The sequence below is a fragment of the Cherax quadricarinatus genome, chromosome 43 (genome assembly GCF_038502225.1).
Source record: "Cherax quadricarinatus isolate ZL_2023a chromosome 43, ASM3850222v1, whole genome shotgun sequence".
Lineage (NCBI taxonomy): Eukaryota > Metazoa > Arthropoda > Malacostraca > Decapoda > Parastacidae > Cherax > Cherax quadricarinatus.
The window spans coordinates 3,340,804-3,361,727 of record NC_091334.1 but is presented as its reverse complement, the minus strand read 5'-3'; the positions used below and the strand labels follow the sequence as shown (position 1 = coordinate 3,361,727).

Below are 20,924 nucleotides of genomic sequence, written 5' to 3'. Positions count from 1 at the left end.
GTGTCGGCGGATGGATTTATGAAGGATGAGATTAATCATAGAATTGATGAGGGAAAAAAGGTGAGTGGTGCATTGAGGTATATGTGGAGTCAAAAAACGTTATCTATGGAGGCAAAGAAGGGAATGTATGAAGTATAGTAGTACCAACACTCTTATATGGGTGTGAAGCTTGGGTTGTGAATGCAGCAGTGAGGAGGTGGTTGGAGGCAGTGGAGATGTCCTGTCTAAGGGCAATGTGTGATGTAAATATTATGCAGAAAATTCGGAGTGGAAATTAGGAGAAGATGTGGAGTTAATAAAAGTATTAGTCAGAGGGCTGAAGAGGGGTTGTTGAGATGGTTTGGTCATTTAGAGAGAATGGATCAAAGTAGAATGACATGGAGAGCGTATAAATCTGTAGGGGAAGGAAGGCGGGGTAGGGGTCGTCCTCGAAAAGGTTGGAAGGAAGGGGTAAAGGAGGTTTTGTGGGCGAGAGGCTTGGACTTCCAGCAGGTGTGCATGAATGTGTTCAATAGAAGTGAATGGAGACGAATGGTATTTAGGACCTGACGATCTGTTGGAGTGTGAGCAGGGTAATATTTAGTGAAGGGATTCAGGGAAACCGGTTATTTTTATATAGCCGGACTTGAGTCCTGGAAATGGGAAGTACAATGCCTGCACTTTAAAGGAGGAGTTTGTGATATTGGCTGTTTGGAGGGATTTGTTGTGTATCTTTATACGTATATGCTTCTAAACTGTTGTGTTCTGAGCACCTCTGCAAAAACAGTGATTATGTGTGAGTGAGGTAAAAGTGTTGAATGATGATGAAATATTTTCTTTTTGGGGATTTTCTTTCTTTTTTGGGTCACCCCGCCTCGGTGGGATACGGCCGGTGTGTTGAAAGAAAGTGTTGAAAGAATAAGTACAATTATCAGAGTATATATAAAATATGCAGTAACTTTAAAACGCTTAAAATTTTGGAGAGTTTCCAGATATAATCAAGAAACACGGAGCTTACAGAGGGTGTACACAAACAAATTGGCACATGACAGAAATAATAGTGAATCAGGGAACCATGGCCTGGCGGCTAAAGCTCTCACTTCACACGGTGAAGGTCTGCGTTTGATTCCCAGCACGGGTAGAAACACTGGGCATGTTTCTTTACACAGGTTGTCTATGTTCACCCATCAGTAAAATAGGTACCTGGGAATTAGTCGACTGGTGTGGGTTGCATCCTGGGACAATGATCTAATTTGCCCGAAATGCTCAGCATAACAAGTGGCTTTCTATATAGTATAATGTCAATGATGTCAGCTAGGCCTGTATACCATATATATGTACTTGTAGTAAATAAAGATATTATTATTATTATAAAAAAATTTTTGGTCATAATTTGAAATATCCATATTAGCAGGGCCCTCCTGTACTCCATTTGTGTCTATTTTTCACACTGTGTAGGTATTTTAGACCTCTTACCTCCAGTATTGCCTGCAATCTGATGGAGTGGGTGGGGGGATATTTGCAGCATGGAGGACATATGAACTGTAGCATCTGCACACATCTAGTAAGACAGTGATAAGAGTGAATGATGGTGAAAGTTTTTTTTCTTTTTTGGGTCACCCTACTTTGGTGGGAGATGGCTGGTGTGTTAAAAAAAAAAAAAACAAAGGCACTGCCAAAAAATGAGTATTTACCTTAAACCAAGTGATGACTGGAGTTGGTGTCCCAGTGACAGTACAGTTAAAACTGAACTGCTGATTTTCCTTGACTGATACTGTTCCTCCACTGATGTGCATATTGGCACTATCTGTGAACTTCACTGGTTCTTCAGCTATAAAGTAAAGTCAAATATTTGTTCACAATGAAATTACATAATTTACATAATACATGGAAAAGCCCATAATTATGCAAAACACTTTGGACAGACTAATTCTAGACCTTAAAACTACTTACAGTTCTAGTACATATAATTAGGCTTTGTGTGACAAATCAGGATTGATATTTTATGCACATTATAAAAGCTAGGGGGCAGCTTAAAAATAATTTGGAATACAGTATGAGTAAGGATTATAACGGAGATAAATGATATAAAACACTGACACTGGAAAATAAACACAAATACAGTATAATGCAATTTTTTATTGACTGCGTTTTACCCACACAGTGGGCTTTATCAAGTCACAAACAGATCCACTTAGGTATAGAGTACATGAGTATATAAGGTGTGGAGTGTCAGGTGGTATGTTGGGGAGGTTGGATCTGAGATGGACCTGCATGGGATGTGCTAATAGGTATGTTGTTGTGTGGAATAACAACAAAGTAGTAGTTTCCTGGCAAGGGGTTTATTTATGTTGTCTCTAATCCAACCTCCCCAACATTCTCCACCATATATATACTGTACTTGTGTACTCTTTGCCCAGGTAGATCTGTTTGTGCCTTAATAAAGCCCACTGTATGGGCAAAACATAGTCAATAAAGGACTGCATTATACAGTAGGGCCCCACTTATATGGCAGGTTAGGTTCCAGGCTACCGCCGTAAAGCGGAAATCGCCGTAAAGTGGAACACCCTTTTTTTTCCCCTTATAAATGCATAAAAATACTAGATAACAAGTTTACACTAACATATATTAAGTTAGCAATAAAATTAGGCATCAAAAAACAATAAAAAAGTACAATACACACATAGTGCACTCATTACTTACCTTAAAATATTTATAGTCTTAATCTAGGGTGAGACAAGTAGTATTTATTGTAAGAAATCATGTGTGGCATGTATGGTAGTCAGCCGGGCTACCACATACTATTCTATGATATTTAAGCATCCCAGAGCGATAAAATGCATATACAGTTCACTCATTACTTACCTTAAAATATTTGTAGTCTTAATGTAGGGTCAGGGATGAGTAAAAGAGATAAAATGAATAAATGAGAGAGAGAGAGAGAATGAGTACATGAGGGAGGACAGGCGCAGAGTTATGTAAACAAACCAGGAGAACGTAAGTTTTGTAAACAAAGTGTACACGTCTGGTTTGTGTACATATTACATTGTGTACAAGTTGTCTCTACATTGATACAGTAGAATAAATAAAGAAGAACACTCCCATTCTCATGTAACACCAATTTTAGAAGAAATGACGCTCTGAGTGAAGGCAATGGAAATAAGTCACTCTGTCTAACTTTTTTTGGGTTATCCTAGATTCTCTACACATATGCTGTTATGCATGATAAACTATGTAACTGTATTTGTGTATACCTGAATAAACTTACTTACATACATACCCCTAGACATATTACAGTTACCCCCAGTAACACATTTTCTCTTAAGTTAGATTAAAGAAAATGTTATTCTTACCATCACTTGTACAAGTTATCTGGCTACCACATCTCATATTTATGTTTATTTATTCTATTGTGGGGTGTATTTATCATCTTTATATGTTATGTATCGTGTTTATTATATAATTTTGAAAAAAAATATCATGGATGGATTAACGAAAATGTGTATATTAACGTAATATAAGACAGCTAAATTCAAATCCAAATACCTACAAAAACCTCTCACATTGATAAACATCTACAGAGTTCCACAGTCAAACATTAGCCAATTTAGTCAAAATCTAGGAAGTATGATAACTGATGCACGCATGAACAAAGATCACTTACTACTCTCAGGTGACTTCAATATAAATCTCCTGCAAGACCAGGACCCACACGTTACTGAATTCACAAACACAATGAGTAACTGTATGTTACTACCAACAGTAACAAAACCTACAAGAGTTACAGAGACTAGTGTTTCCCTACTTGACCACATCTGGACCAACACCATATCCCCTTTAAAATCAGGCATAATTACAGATAATACCACAGACCACTACCCTACTTTCCTCATAACAACTCTTGGTAAACTACCCCAAGACACTACTAAAGTCACCTTCAGACTTCACAATGAGGCAGCCATTAATAACTTCGCAACAGCATTAGCAAACATTGATTGGCACACTGAGCTAGAAATCTATACAGATATTGACGAATGTATTAATAATTTTCTAAAAAAGACCCAATACCTCTATAACAAGCACTGCCCTAAAAAACTAAACAGATGACAGCAAAGAGACTGAACAGTCCCTGGCTAACACCCAGCATTCTCAAATCCATAAATACAAAACACCAATATGAAAAACAGTACAGAATGGGTCACATAACCAGAGACCAAACAAAACGTTACTCGTCAATCCTAACCAGCCTGATAAGAAGGGCAAAAAAATTGTATTATGAGAACAGATTATCCAACTTACGAGGTGATATAAAAAAGACCTGGAAAACACTATCTGAAATTCTGGGAACAAAAAAGATATCACGAAATAGCGAAATAAAATTAGCAAAATCAGATGAACCCCAACTCCCACCAACAGAAACAGCAAACAGACTCAATGATTTCTTCTCCACTATAGGACAAAACCTTGCCCATAAAATCCCAAGCTCAGATACCCCACCAAATAACTACCTCACCGGCAACTACCCGAACACACTGTTCCTAGCTCCGACTAACCCATACGAAGTCTCCCTTATTATCAATGCACTAAAAAACAAGGCAGGAGATTTAAGTACCTTACCACCCTTTATATATAAAAAAGTGTCACAAGTGCTATCTCCAATCATTGCAACACTCTTTAACAAATCCATTGAATCCTCCACCTTCCCTACAGTACTCAAAATAGCAAGGGTCACCCCGATCCACAAAGGAGGAGACCAAACAGAGTTGAATAACTATAGGCCAATATCCAACTTACACCCTCTCTCAAAAATCTTTGAAAAACTAATTCATAAACGAATCTACTCCTACCTTATCTCCCAGAACATACTCAACCCCTGCCAATTTGGATTCAGGCCTAATAAAAATACTAATGATGCTATTATACACATGCTAGAACATATATACACTGCAATAGAGAAAAAAGAAGTCCCACTGGGGATCTTCATTGACTTACGTAAAGCTTTTGATACAGTTGACCATGACTTGCTCCACGTAAAATTGTCACACTATGGTATAAGAGGGCACTCCCTCAATTACCTCAAGTCATACCTCAGCAACAGAAGCCAATATGTGTACGCAAATGGGGCAAACTCTTCTGCGCAACCAATTACAGTTGGTGTCCCACAGGGAAGTGTCCTTGGCCCTCTTCTCTTTCTCCTATACATAAATGACCTTCCAAATGCTTCGCAATTACTCAAACCCACACTATTTGCAGATGACACTACATACGTCTTCTCTCACCCGAGCCCAGTCACACTAGCCAATACTGTAAATACCGAATTACAGAAAATATCTACCTGGATGAGGACTAACAAACTTACACTAAACATTGACAAAACCTACTTCATTCAGTTTGGTAACAGAGCTACAGATGTCCCTCTTAACATAATGATAAACGGATCACCTATCACAAAGCTAACAGAGGGAAAATTCTTAGGAATCCACCTTGATAATAGACTCAAATTTCATACACATATACAACAAATTTCTAAGAAAATTTCCAAGACTGTAGGCATACTATCGAAGATACGGTACTATGTTCCACAGTCAGCCCTCCTGGCCCTATATCACTCTCTTATTTACCCCTATCTCACCTATGGAATTTGTGCATGGGGCTCAACAACAGTTAACCATCTCAGACCACTAATTACCCAACAAAAGGCTGCAGTTAGAATGATAACAAATTCTCACTACAGGCAGCACACTCCACCAATATTCAATACACTAAACCTACTCACCATACAAAACATCCATACTTATTACTGCACCTATTACATACATAGAACACTTAACTCTGATATTAACCCTCCCCTCAAACATCTCCTTGCCAACCTCAACAGAACACATGACCATAACACAAGGCACAGATCACTCTTTGATGTTCCTCGTGTTCATCTCACACTATGCAAAAACTCAATGCACATAAAAGGCCCTAAAATCTGGAATTCATTACCTGTAAATATAAAAGAAACACTACCTGTTTATAAATTCAAGTCTCTACTCAAAGATCACTTACTCACCCAAAACCAAATAAATACTGAATAACTGAACCTTATAAATTGTATATCTTAAATGTTTCTCACAATTATATCACATAAATGTTAAACCTAAAACCCAATCTAACTTTATTATTTTTTAAATACACTACCTAACAGAATCCTTCATATGACCTGTCTTTGTAATACTCACTTGTGCTTTATAGTAATCTGTTTACATTAATGTTTTATCACTGACTTCATCATTGCTTAATTAATCTTAAGTTAATTTTAAGCCAGCCCGTAATGCTATGCATAGTATAAGTGGCTTTGGCATACTGCTCTTATCTGTATTTTTTTGTACCTCTGTATGTGTGCACAAATTTATAATAAATAAATAAATAAATAAATAAATAAATTTAATGAGACTCAGAGATTATTATTATTATCATTTCTAATATGGCATCACTTGTGCAAGTTGTCTGCTACCACATCTCATATTTATGTTTATTTATTTTACTGTGGGGTGTATTTATCATATTTATATGTTATGCATAGTGTTTATTATATAATTTTGAAAAAATATCATAGATGGATTAATGAAAATGTGTATATTAACGTAATATATGACATTTAAATGAGACTCGGTGATTATTATCATTACTAATATGACGTCTCGAGACATAAGACACTGATTTTAATGTGTACCTGCGTACCAGCACAGTATGTAAGTTTATTTAGGTACAGGTATACATAAGTATAAGTATCAGAGTACATATAAAATATGAAATAACTTTTAAAAACACCTGAAATTTTGGAGTTTCCAGACATAATGGAGAGACTTAGTGCTTAAGGATCTCCCAGAGAATGTAAACAAACCGGGTGGGGCGCGGTGACCGTATTAGAAAGTCAGGTGGGGGAGCCGTATAGCGAGTTTTGGTCATAATTTGAAATGACCGTATTAGCGGAACGCCATAAAGCGAAACGCTGTAAAGCGAGGCCCTAATGTACTACATTTGTGTCTATTTTTCCAAGGATAATAATAATGAGGAGTAAAGTTTGTCTGAGGAAGGATAATATTACAATGATTTCTCTAAGTATCAAGACTTTTTTCACAAGGCATGAATAACCCTCACATAGGAGAATGAAACTTATTACGATCAAGGGAGGAAAGCTAGTATTTATACAGGAGGGAGGCAAGGCAGGAAGTAGTTTGAGGGAGAGGTGGAAAGAGATAAAAAGTGTAGTATATAACTGAAAACTGTTAGTTGGCTGGCAAGTGAATTACATTACATTAAGGAGGTATTGTTTGACTATTTTTGAAAAAGTTGCTGGATAAATGGAGTTTACAATCTTCTGGTTGGGAATTCTATATTTTAGGGTCTTTTATGTATACCTGAAGTATACCTGGAGAGCATTCCGAGGGTCAATGCAGCTGCTGCCTGGTCCATGACCAGTCCTCGTGGTGGATCAGGGCTTGACCAACCTTGCTGTTACTACTGGTTGCACGCAAACCAATGTACAAACCACAGCCCGGTTGGTCAGATACCGACTTTAGGTGCCTGTCCAGTTCCTTCTTGAAAACATATAGGAGTCTACTGGTAATCCCCTTTACATATGCTGGGAGGCAGTTGAACAGTCTTGGGCCCCTGACACTTATTGTGTTGTCTCTTAGTGTACTCATGGCACCTCTGCCATTAATACAGATACATGTACAGTGGAACCTCAAAAATCTCGAACTTAATCCGTTCCAGGAGCTAGTTCTAAATTCGAAAAGTCTGAAATTCGAAGCAATGTTTCCCATAAGAAATAATGGAAATACAATTAATCCGTTCCAGAAACACAAAAATATTCACAAAAAAAAATACATTTTATAGAGATTAATTACAGTTTTACATACACACAAGAAATGCTATAGTCTTTAATTATGTACAGTAATATAAAATAACATTTTTACTTACCTTTATTGAAGATTGGTGATGGCATCTGGAAGATAGGGAGGAGGAGAGGGAGTTGGTGTTATTGTTTGGAAGGAGAATCCCCCTCCATGAGGACTTCTGGTATCAAAGCCCTCTCTGGGGTTGCTTCCCTTCTCTGTATTTTAATGCCACTAGGACCAGCTTGTGAGTCATTGGACCCCTGTCTCACAAAATAACTGTCTACAGTCCTCTGTTTCTGTCTCACAAAATAACTATCCACAATCGTCTGTTTGTCTCACAAAATAACTCCATAGTTGTCTGTTTCTGTCTCACAAAATAACTCCACAGTCATCTTTTCTGTCTCACAAAATAACTGTCCACAGTTATCTGTTTCTGTCTCACAAAATAACTGTCCACAATCGTCTGTTTGTCTCACAAAATAACTCCACAGTCGTCTGTTTCTGTCTCACAAAATAACTGTCCACAGTCATCTGTTTCTGTCTCACAAAATAACTGTCTACAGTCGTCTGTTTCTGTCTCACAAAATAACTGTCCACAGTCCTCTGTACATCCTGGCAAGCTCAACAAGTCTCACTCCAATCTCATACTTCTGTATTATTTCCTTCTTCACATCTATGGTGTTTCTCACTTTCTTTACCACAGGGGTACCACTAGCAAGTTTCTTTGGGCCCATGGCAGCTTATTTCACAGCCCCACAAGCACTAAACACAATTAAATAATCATAAAATGTGTGAATGAGATCACAGGTTAGTGTTCACTCAAGCATAAACAAAGCTAGACTGCTCACGGCGCCTGCATGGGGACGCGGGCAGAGCGGGCCAGCAGATAGGTCCCGTACCCGGCGGTCCGAAAACAGGGGCGCGTTCGATAATAGGGACACAGTTTGTCCGAAAAAATGGTCTTATTTTCAAAACATTCGATATGTGATACGTTCGATTTTTGAGGTTCCACTGTACTACTGTAAAACATATCCACCCTTTTCCTCTCTGCGATGGTAAACATGGTCAGAGTATACTTGATAATAATAATAATATCTTTATGTCTACAAGTACACCTACCATCCGACTTACGACCGAGTTCGGTTCCGAGAAACCGGTCGTAAGTCGAAATGGTCGTAAGTCGAACTTTACTACTGAATATCAACAAAACATTTTTGTAATGACTTTATTTTATTGTTTTATTTTGGTATTTCATGTTTTATTTTACTTTTTATGCTGTTAGTACTGTATTTTATACTGTAAGGTTTAGGATAAACACTGTGTACAACACAAATAGTTGTTCATTTCCCAGAAATTTGGCATAAAAAACACGGTCGTAAGTCGAGTGGTCATAAGTCGAGCAGGTCATAAGTCGGATGGTAGGTGTACATGTACAGTGGACCCCCTGGATTATGATGTCATCGGATTACGTAATAATCGGATTAAGTAACATTTTTGTGTCAAAATATTGGCTCAGTTAACGACAAAGAACTCAGTTAGTCATTCGTCCTGAACGTGTCCACACGGCGTGAGCAGCCCAGACACTTCATGTACAGCCAGTGTGCCACTGTTTATAAGCCAGGGAGGATGATTCCACGCATACATGCGATACATTTTGTATTATTCCATTGTTTTAAGTGCTTGTAACTGGTAAATAAGCCACTATGGGCCCAAAGAAAGCTTCTAGTACCAGCCCTTCGGTAAAGAAGGTGAGAAACACTATAGAATTCCTCGCAAAATACAAAAGCGAATTGCATGTCTCCTAGCTGGCCAGGTTGTATAACAAACCCCATGCAACCATCGCTACTATCTTGGTCAAGTAAAAGGTAATCAAGGAAGCTATTGTTGCGAATAGTGCAAATATGCTTACAAAACAGAGATCGCAAATACTACTCGAAGATGTGGAGAGACTGTTGTTGGTGTGGATCAACAAGAAACAATTACATGTACCGAGAAACAATTAACCCCAGAATGTTAGCCACCCAGGATAACCCAAGAAAGTCTGTGCATCATCGAGGACTGTCTAACTTATTTCCATTGGGGTCCTTGTCTCCCAGGATGTGACCCACACCAGTCGACTAACACCCAGGTGAACAGAAAAAAATGCCTGGAACTAGTGCTCATATTGGTGAATTTAAGGCCAGCAAAGGTTGGTTTGAGAGATTTAAGAATCGTAGTGGCATACACAGTGTGATAAGGCATGGCAAGGCTGAAAATTCCAACCCTAAAAAGTGTTCAATTGTGATGAAACAGCACAACAGCACTGTTCTGGAAGAAAATGCCAAACAGGACCTACATTACTCAGGAGGAAAAGGCACTCCCAGGACACAAGCCTATGAAAGACAGGTTAACTCTCATGTTTTGTTGTAAATGTTGTTGTAAATGTTAAACCTAAAACCCAATCTAACTTTATTATTTTTTAAATACACTACCTAACAGAATACTCCATTCTACTGAATTTACAACAATGCATGCAACCATATGACCTGTCTTTGTAATACTCACTTGTGCTTTATAGTAATCTGTTTACATTAATGTTTTTCACTGATTTCATCATTGCTTAGTTAATCTTAAGTTAATTTTAAGCCAGCCCGTAATGCTATGCATAGTATAAGTGGCTTTGGCATGCTGCTCTTATCTGTATTTTTTTGTACCTCTGAATGTGTGCTCAAATTATAAATAAATAAATAAATAAATAAATAAATGCTTGTGGGGATTGCAAAGTGAAGCCGTTACTCATGTATCACTCTGAAAATCCCAGTGTTCAATAAAAACAAGTGTCTCATCACTCATCAATACATCTTCAATAAAGGCTAGTGCCACTTTATTATTTATTTATTCTGCATGTCTCATTGTTTTCTGTGTTGGGAAATGTATATTTCATGTAAAAAAAATTATTCTGTTTAATACTTTTGGGTGTATGGAGTGGATTAATAGGATTTTCATTATTTCTTATGGGGAGAATTAATTTGGATTATGACAGATTTGGAACAAGACACGCTCTCTGGAATGGATTAATGTCGAAATCTGGGGGTCCACTGTACAAGGTATACAGGCCTAGCTGACATCAATGACTTACTACTATACAGAAAGCCCCTTGTTATGCAGAGCATTTCAGGCAAATTAGGTCAGTTTTGTTCTAGGATGCAACCCACACCAGTCAACTAACACCCAGGTACCCATTTTACACTGATGGGTGAATATGGATAACCGGTGTAAGGAAACACACCCAATATTTCTACCCTCACTGGGAATTGCAATGAGTTGCAAATACAGCCTCTCCTCACTTAACAATGGAGTCCCGTTCCCAAGACCAAGTCATCAAATCAGCTCTAATATACATTATTTAGGTATGAATACTGGTCAGAGAGCCCGTCACAAGTCTGAGGCGTCGGTAAACGAGTAAGTCGCTAAGTGAGGAGAGGCTGCATCCCTATTATTGTAAAAGATGGAAATTAACTAAAGAAATGTATTAGAAGTGTGACAATTCTCGCATGCTGATTTTCTATTATCTGTGGTTCCAATGTAGTATTTTCACTAGAATTTTTGTTTATCTGTAATATAGTGTATAAAGTTTATTTCTTCATGTGTCTGATTATTTTTCTAGTACGTACAGTGGAACCTCGGCTTACGAATGCCCCACCATGCGAATTTTTCAGGATATGAACAGTCACTCGATCAACTTTTTGCTTCTGGATACAAAGGAAATTTCAGGATGCGAACATCCCCCTCAAGGGAGGTTCGTTGGTGAGGGGCTCTTGATCAAGGGAATTGGATCTGTGCTCCACTTCCCTAAATTAACAATAATAATAATAATAATAATAATAATTATTATTATTATTAATACAGTGGACCCCCGGTTAACGAAATTTTTTCACTCCAGAAGTATGTTCAGGTGCCAGTACTGACCGAATTTGTTCCCATAAGGAATATTGTGAAGTAGATTAGTCCATTTCAGACCCCCAAACATACACGTACAAACGCACTTACATAAATACACTTACATAATTGGTCGCATTCGGAGGTGATCGTTATGCGGGGGTCCACTGTATTATAATACATTTTTTTTTTTCAACAAGTTGGCCGTCTCCCACCGAGGCAGGGTGACCCAAAAAAGAAAGAAAATCCCCAAAAAGAAAATACTTTCATCATCATTCAACACTTTCACCACACTCACACATTATCACTGTTTTTGCAGAGGTGCTCAGAATACACAGTTTAGAAGCATACACATATAAAGATACACAACATATCCCTCCAAACTGCCAATATCCCAAACCCCTCCTTTAAAGTGCAGGCATTGTACTTCCCATTTCCAGGACTCAAGTCCGACTATATGAAAATAACCGGTTTCCCTGAATCCCTTCACTAAATATTACCCTGCTCACACTCCAACAGATCGTCAGGTCCCAAGTACCATTCGTCTCCATTCACTCCTATCTAACACGCTCATGCACGCTTGCTGGAAGTCCAAGCCCCTTGCCCACAAAACCTCCTTTACCACCTCTCTCCAGCCCTTTCGAGGATGACCCCTACCCCGCCTTCCTTCCCCTATAGATTTATATGCTTTCCATGTCATTCTACTTTGATCCATTCTCTCTAAATGACCAAACCACCTCAACAACCCCTCTTCTGCCCTCTGACTAATACTTTTATTAACTCCACACCTTTTCCTAATTTCCCCACTCCGAATTTTCTGCATAATATTTACACCACACATTGCCCTTAAACAGGACATCTTCACTGCCCCCAACCGTCTCCTCGCTGCTGCATTTACCACCCAAGCTTCACACCCATATAAGAGTGTTGGTACTACTATACTTTCATACATTCCCTTCTTTGCCTCCATAGATTATGTTTTTTGACTCCACATATACCTCAACGCACCACTCACCTTTTTTCCCTCATCAATTCTATGATTAACCTCATCCTTCATAAATCCATCCGCCGACACGTCAACTCCCAAGTATCTGAAAACATTCACTTCTTCCATACTCCTCCTCCCCAATTTGATATCCAATTTTTCTTTATATAAATCATTTGATACCCTCATCACCTTACTCTTTTCTATGTTCACTTTCAACTTTCTACCTTTACACACATTCCCAAACTCATCCACTAACCTTTGCAATTTTTCTTTAGAATCTCCCATAAGCACAGTATCATCGGCAAAAAGTAACTGTGCCAATTCCCATTTTGAATTTGATTCCCCAAAATTTAATCCCACCCCTCTCCCGAACACCCTAGCATTTACTTCCTTTACAACCCATTCTATAAATATATTAAACAACCATGGTGACATTACACATCCCTGTCCAAGACCTACTTTTACCGGGAAGTAGTCTCCCTCTCCTCTACACAGCCTAACCTGAGCCTCACTATCCTCATAAAAACTCTTTACAGCATTTAATAACTTACCACCTATTCCATATACTTGCAACATCTGCCACATTGCTCCTCTATCCACTCTATCATATGCCTTTTCTAAATCCATAAATGCAATAAAAACTTCCCTACCTTTATCTAAATACTGTTCACATATATGCTTCAATGTAAACACTTGATCTACACATCCCCTACCCACTCTGAAACCTCCTTGCTCATCTGCAATCCTACATTCTGTCTTACCTCTAATTCTTTCAATTATAACCCTACCGTACACTTTTCCTGATATACAGTGGACCCCCGGTTAACGATATTTTTTCACTCCATAAGTATGTTCAGGTGCCAGTACTGACCGAATTTATTCCCATAAGGAATATTGTGAAGTAGATTAGTCCATTTCAGACCCCCAAACATACACGTAAAAACGCACTTACATAAATACACTTAAATAATTGGTGGCATTCGGAGGTAATTGTTATGCGGGGGTCCACTGTACTCAGTAAACTTATTCCTCTATAATTTTTACAGTCTCTTTTGTCCCCTTTCCCTTTATATAAAGGGACTATACATGCTCTCCACCAATCCCTAGGTACCTTCCCTTCTTTCATACATTTATTAAACAAAAGTACCAACCACTCCAACACTATATCCCCCCCTGCTTTTAACATTTCTGTCATGATCCCATCAGTTCCAGCTGCTTTACCCCCTTTCATTCTACGTAATGCCTCACATACCTCCACCACACTTACATTCTGCTCTTCTTCACTCCTAAAAGATGGTATACCTCCCTGACCAGTGCATGAAATTACTGCCTCTCTTTCTTCCTTAACATTTAAAAGTTCCTCAAAATATTCTCGCCATCTACCTAATACCTCCCTCTCCCCATCTACTAACTCCCCTACTCTGTTTTTAACTGACAAATCCATACTTTCCCTAGGCTTTCTTAACTTGTTTAACTCACTCCAAAATTTTTTCTTATTTTCATTAAAATTTCTTGACAGTGCCTCTCCCACCCTATCATCTGCTCTCCTTTTGCACTCTCTCACCACTCTCTTTACCTTTATTTTACTCTCCATATACTCTGCTCTTCTTATAACACTTCTGCTTTGTAAAAACCTCTCATAAGCAGGCATGTTGGCCCATACTAGGTAGGTCCTTCACAATCCATCCCACTAACAGAATATTTGCCTAACTCAATTTTCAATGCTACCCATGCAATAAGCTTTGATAATTCTATTTATTCATGTGCAGGTCCCACTCACAGCCAACCCCTCTCACTCATGTATTTTTTTTTTTTTAACAAGTCGGCCATCTCCCACCGAGGCAGGGTGACCCAAAAAGAAAGAAAATCTCCAAATCCTACACAAATTTGAAACTATGCAAGGTTTTAGCCTCAATAACCATACTAGGCAGACTGTTCCACTCATCAACATAAGAACATAAGAGAGAAGGAACACTGCAGCAGGCCTGTTTCCCCATACTTGGCAGGTCTTTCTCAAATCCAGCCCACTAACAGAATAAACGCTACCCAAGCAATAAGCTTTAATAATTCTATTTACTTATGTCCAAGTCCCAGTCAATCCAACCCCTCTCACTCATGCATTTGTCCAGCCTAAATTTGAAACTACCCAAAGTTTTAGCTTCGATAGAACCTTGGGTAGCTTTGAAGAGAGATTGGATGAATATATGAGTGGGAGGGGCTGGGTATGATTGGTGTCATGGGTACATCATAACATAAGAAAGGAGGAACACTGCAGTAGGCCTGTTGGCCAATATTAGGCAGGTCCTTTACAGATCCAACCCACTAACAGAATAAACGTACCCAAGCAATAAGTGTTGACAATTCTATTTACTCATCTTGACTGTGTGCTAATGTAGTTACAGGAAGCTGACACTGAAGAAATGCTGAACATTGACAATGATCCACCTGTTATGCATTCCTTGAGTGATGGTGAAATTAGATGAATTGTGATGTGTAAATAAGCCGTAGAGTTGATATTATCATCATACTGAAGTATTTTGTCACGCCTCCTGAAAGCAGGAATTCCGCTGGAATGGATTAATGCCACTTCAGTTAATTTAAATGAGAAAAACTGACTCGGCATACGAACAAATCGGGATACGAGCAAGGTCACGGAACGGATTAAATTCATAAGCCAAGGTTCCACTGTATTAATATTCACTATAAGAATTATTGTGAGTATAAATAAGGATTATAGAGATGTCTTGAGCTCCTTTTGTAGAAGTTTTGTCAAGAGTTTGTTTACAGGGGTTGGAGTTTAAAGTCCTGGAGGGAAACACGAGGCAACATTCTGTAAACTGGCTCCCCACTCTCACACTTTTGTCGGCCTAAGCAGTCTTTCCCAACTACCCATATCTATTAATCTGCTGCTAATAAGTGAGTTCATAACCTGTCAAAATGCGGGTATGAGTAGAGAAGCTCAAGCACTGATAAAATGTCATTTTCTTGCGCTATAGCCACTGGCTGAGACAGCTTCCAGCTGGCCATTGTCATACTACCCTAGGAAGGGCTAGTAAATGTGTATGCCTTGTAACTAACCTTATTATTATAGCCTAAATAATACCTGTATATTGTATGATTAGAGTCAATTGTAAAAATAGTGATAATTTAAGGTGTAAATGACTGTTTATGTATGACCCATGTAACTACCCTATGCCAGTCTTGTTCTCATCTTTATGCTAGCCTATTTTAATCTAACATTGGTGTAGAGTTTTTTGAAGTTTGAAATGACCTGCTGGTCCATGGGCTGAATGAGAGGAGTGGTATTAGGAGGCAAGAACTTCACCATGAGCATTGTCCATTACCAGGGGGCACTTGAGTGGCAATTTATTTTCCAGGAGGTATTTCCTCACACTCAGGCTAAACACTTCATTGACACACTCAATGAAAATTTGCCTCTTGACCTATGCCTTATTGTTAGCCTTCCACATCACACAATTTACTCTTCATGACATTGTCTTTCTTGAACATTCAGGAATTTTCAGAGTGATACACCAGTAAAGGCTTTACTTTGAAATCCTCACTCTAGTGTTACCATAGAACAAAAGAGTTAGCTTATCCTTCATAGGCTTGTGCCCTGGCAGAGCCTTTTCCTCCTGTGTGATGTAGGTCCTCTTTGGCATTTTCTTCCAACTGAACACTTGTTGGGGGAGGAATCCTTCAGCCTCTACGTACTCCTTGAATTTGTCAACAAATTCTTCGGCCCCACATTTGTCCAAACTTGCAGCCTCGCCCTGCCTTGCCACACTGTATGCCACTTCCCTTCTTGAATCTGTCAAACCAGTCTTCGTTGGCCTTAAATTCACTAACAGCAGCACTCATTCTAGGCATTTTCTTTATGAAATCTGCATGCAATTGCCTTGCCTTTTCACAAATTATCGCCTCCACACCATTATCTGCCGCTAACTGCTTTTCGCTGATCCACACCAACAACTTCTCAACATCTTCGACTGTTTGCGCTCTCTGTTTTGTTAGCACATTTACCCCTTTCACAACATCAGCTTCCTTGATTTCATTTTTCTTTGCCAGGATGGAACTGATCATTGATTTGGACTTCCCATACATCCTGGGAAGCTCGGCCAGACATATGCCACTTTCGTATTTTTCTACAAGCTCTTTATGAATCCTATCATGTTTCTTACCCTCTTTACCAAAGGGCTTGCACTCACAACTTTCTTTGGCCCCATGGTGGCTTACTGAGCAGTCGCAAGCACAAAAAACAATGAATTATTACAAAATGTTTCAGATGAATGCGCGGAATAATGCTCACTGAATGGGTAACAGAGGCACACTGAGTCTGCCACTCCCCGCTGATAGGAGGACGCGTCTGGTACGAACGATTTCCGAGTGGATGTATGAAAATGGGGAAAATTTCGCTGAAGAAAGTGGTCAAAAACTGAACTGTACAATAACCGGACTGGATGAAAACTGGGGTTCCACTGTATTTCAACAATGAAAATAAAATATTAAAATGATGCTGATTTGACTCTTGGAGAAAATATGGAGGGGGAGACATCATGTTTGAATTCAGTTGTGGGACCACATTGTAATTTGTATGAGGAAACTGTGGTAAGTGATAATAATAACCATTTGTGTGGCATTATACTGTTTGAATATCTGTGTAACCCTCCCCCCCCTCCTGCAGCAAGTCAAACCCAATAAATAACAAAAGAAAGGTACAATACCATGACTAGAATGATACACAAATAACCCGCACATAGAAGAGAGGAGCTTACGATGACGTTTCGGCTCGACTTGAATCATTTACAAAGTCACACTAACGAGAGGTGGAGCAGGACGGGTATATATAGGCAGGAAGAGGTAGGGGTGGTAGTAGTAGTGGTAGTAGAAGTAGTAGTAGTGGTGGTAGTGGGGAATTAAGTAGGAGGAGGAGCCAGTCAAATACAAAGAAAGGGGAGCACTGCAAGGGAGCTAGGTGCCCACAGAGGGAGAGCAAGTACACAGAGGTGGGAGGGAGGGGAAGTAATGAAATAAATAATGAAGGAACAGAAACACAAGACAGAAGAAAGGCAACTCAGAAGAGAAAAGAAAAAGAAAAAAGGAAAGAGGAAAGGAGAAGAGAGAGAAGAAGAAAAAGGAGGAATCAGGTTAAGTCACGGGTGTTCTGAAGTTTGGAGTATTTTACAATGTAGTGAGAGAGGAAGGCATCTACAGAGACGAAGCCAGGGCTAAGATTCATAAAAGGAAAATTGAGTATTAGGGAGGATTCAACCAGACAGCGACTGTTAAAGTTGGAAGTAGGGAAGACAGTTTTAGCAGAAGACCAGTCAATAAGATGGCTGTGATCTCTGATGTGACAGAAAAGAGCATCATTAGTGTCGGCAAGCCTAACACTATTTTTGTGCTCCCTAAGTCTGTCAGAAAGAGATCGACCAGTTTCTCCAAAGTAATGAAGAGGACAGGAGAAGCAAGAAATAGAGTAGACACCAGGAACATCTGTAGAGGGAGGAGAGGTATGAACGAGATTAGTGTGAAGAGTGTTAGTCTGGCGGAAAGTAAGCTTGATGTCTAAGGGACGGAGATAATTGTTGAGATTAGAAAGACCGGAAATGTAGGGAAGGCAGAGGACAGAAGAGTTCCCAGGAGTAGAGAGTTTGGGAGAGAAGAAATTACGTTTAGCACGTGAGAGGGCAGAGTCTATGAAATGGGAAGGGTAGCCAAGACGAGAAAACGAATTATGAAGAGTGGAAATTTCTGCTGGAAGGAACTGAGGATCGCAGATGCGGAGGACACGGAGAAAGAGGGAGATAAGTACGCTTTTCTTGACAGGGGAAGCATGACAGGAAAAGTAGTGAATGTACATGCCACTGTGCATAGGTTTGCGGTAAACGGAAAGGGAAAAACCTGTATCTGAGCGGTGGACATGGACATCAAGGAAAGGAAGCAAGGAATTGGATTCCCATTCAGCTTTAATTAAACTTAATGGAAGTGCAAGATTGGAAGAGGCTGGAGTCATGAGGCCACAGAGCAAAGATGACATCCACATAGCGGAGCCAGAGTGAAGGGCATACATCGATGGTAGGAAGAAGAACAGTCTCGAAGTATTCCATGTAAAGATTAGCAAGGACAGGAGAGAGAGGAGAGCCCATAGCTACACCGAAGGTCTGTTACGTCAGAGATCAGAGCCATCCTATTGACTGGTCTTCTGCTAAAACTGTCTTCCCTACTTCCAACTTTAACAGTCGCCATCTGGTTGAATCCTCCCTAATACACAATTTTCCTTGTATGAATCTTAGTCCTGGCTTCGTCTCTGTAGATGCCTTCCTCTTTCACTACATTGTAAAATGCTCCAAATTTCAGAACACCCGTGACTTAACCTGATTCCTCCTTTTTCTTCTTCTCGCTCTTCCCCTTTCCTCTTTCCTTTTTTCTTTTTCTTTTCTCTTCTGGGTTGCCTTTCTTCTGTCTTGTGTTTCTGTTCCTTCATTATTTATTTCATTACTTCCCCTCCCTCCCACCTCTGTGTACTTGCTCTCCCTCTGTGGGCACCTAGCTCCCTTGCAGTGCTTCCCTTTCTTTGTATTTGACTGGCTCCTCCTCCTCCTTAATTCCCCACTACTACTACCACTACTACCACCACCACTACCTCTTCCTGCCTATATATACCCGTCCTGCTCCACTTCTTGTTAGTGTGACTTTGTAAATGGTCCAAGTCGGACCGAAATGCCATCGTAAGCTCCTCTCTTCTATGTGCGGGTTATTTGTGTTAAGTCAAACCCAATTTATACAGTCCACCTTTACTTTAAATATTAGTAACAGAATTATTGGTTATGTTTTTAAATTTAATTTTTGGTCCTGGATTGTGTGAGTGTGTGAGGGTTGTGGGTGTTGAAGGGAGACATTTTCCTTGTGACTGAGTGTCTCAAAAATTTCCCACATACCTCAGAGGTGCAACAAAATGTAAGTAATGTATATCTTAGTTGCCTTCTAATCAAAACACTTGTATTAACATTATAGTGAGGCTCATGCAGGTAATTTATTTCTCACAAATATTTTACCAGATTTCTGCTGTTAGTTATCAGAGATGTGGAGTAAGACTATTTCTCTGGTAAATTTTTTCTTGACCTGTGATCTACCCTGACACTATTTCTAACCTATAACTTTTCTAACTTATCTTTTATACTAATACTACTAATTATTTTTTTTATTATCACACTGGCCAATTCCCACCAAGGCAGGGTGGCTTAACTATTTTTTTCCTGTAATTTGCCTGTTACCTGTAATTTGCCTGTTACCTGTAATTTGCCTGTTACCTGTAATTTAACCTAGTTTATATCTATCTTTGCTATCTTATGTTTCCTGTCTTGTTTTGTGTATTTGTCCAATTTTTATATATGTGACTTATGCTAAATATGTTCATTATTTTGTGTCTTATAAGTGTGTTAAGTTTTACTGGGTGTTTAAGCTAGATCTCTTTTTTTTTTTGTTAGTGATATAATAATCTTTGAGGTTTGTAAGTGAATTATTTTGATATACCATTTTTATTGTTTTGATGAATAAGTACTAATGTTTTGTAAATTATGTTCCTCCCTTATTTCTTTTGTAAGATCTTTCATTTTTTTTTTTTTGTAATAGTACTTGTTTGTGTGTTTTGTGACTAAACCAGAAAATACTCTTATAGGTTTAGCAGCAACCAGGCACCCCTTGAAGAGATGCCTAAGAATTAGAAAAAAAAAAAAAACGGGCACCTCTGAAGAGATGCCTGGGCACACTGAGGAAGTGTTAGTGAGCTACTAGACACCATGACAACTCTAGTTCTGAAGGATCAGACCAGGCTTGTAATCTGGGAACCTGGAGATCCCTGTGGAAGCCTGAAGAAATGTCTAGGCCAGTGGATCAAGGAAAGTAACCAGACAGTATGTTAAGGTAAGGGAGTTCCTTGGAACCTAGGAGGAGTGGTAGATCTAATAACAGTTAAGAATGTTTTACTATAATACAGTGGACCCCCGGTTAACGATATTTTTTCACTCCAGAAGTATGCTCAGGTGCCAGTACTGACCGAATTTGTTCCCATAAGGAATATTGTAAATTAGATTAGTCCATTTCAGACCCCAAAACATACACGTACAAACGCACTTACATAAATA

The 20,924-nt window shown here is 39.0% G+C and overlaps 1 protein-coding gene across 4 annotated transcripts in view; it reads right to left on the bottom strand.

Annotated features, from left to right (window-relative positions):
- LOC128694154 (vascular endothelial growth factor receptor 1) overlaps positions 1-20,924 on the bottom strand; it is a 598,057-nt gene that overhangs the window by 97,855 nt on the left and 479,278 nt on the right. For all 4 annotated transcript variants that reach the window (XM_070093509.1, XM_070093512.1, XM_070093510.1 and 1 more), the window contains exon 16: positions 1,674-1,810. In XM_070093509.1, the coding sequence (XP_069949610.1) occupies positions 1,674-1,810 (137 nt within the window). The remainder of the gene's footprint in view (positions 1-1,673; positions 1,811-20,924) is intronic.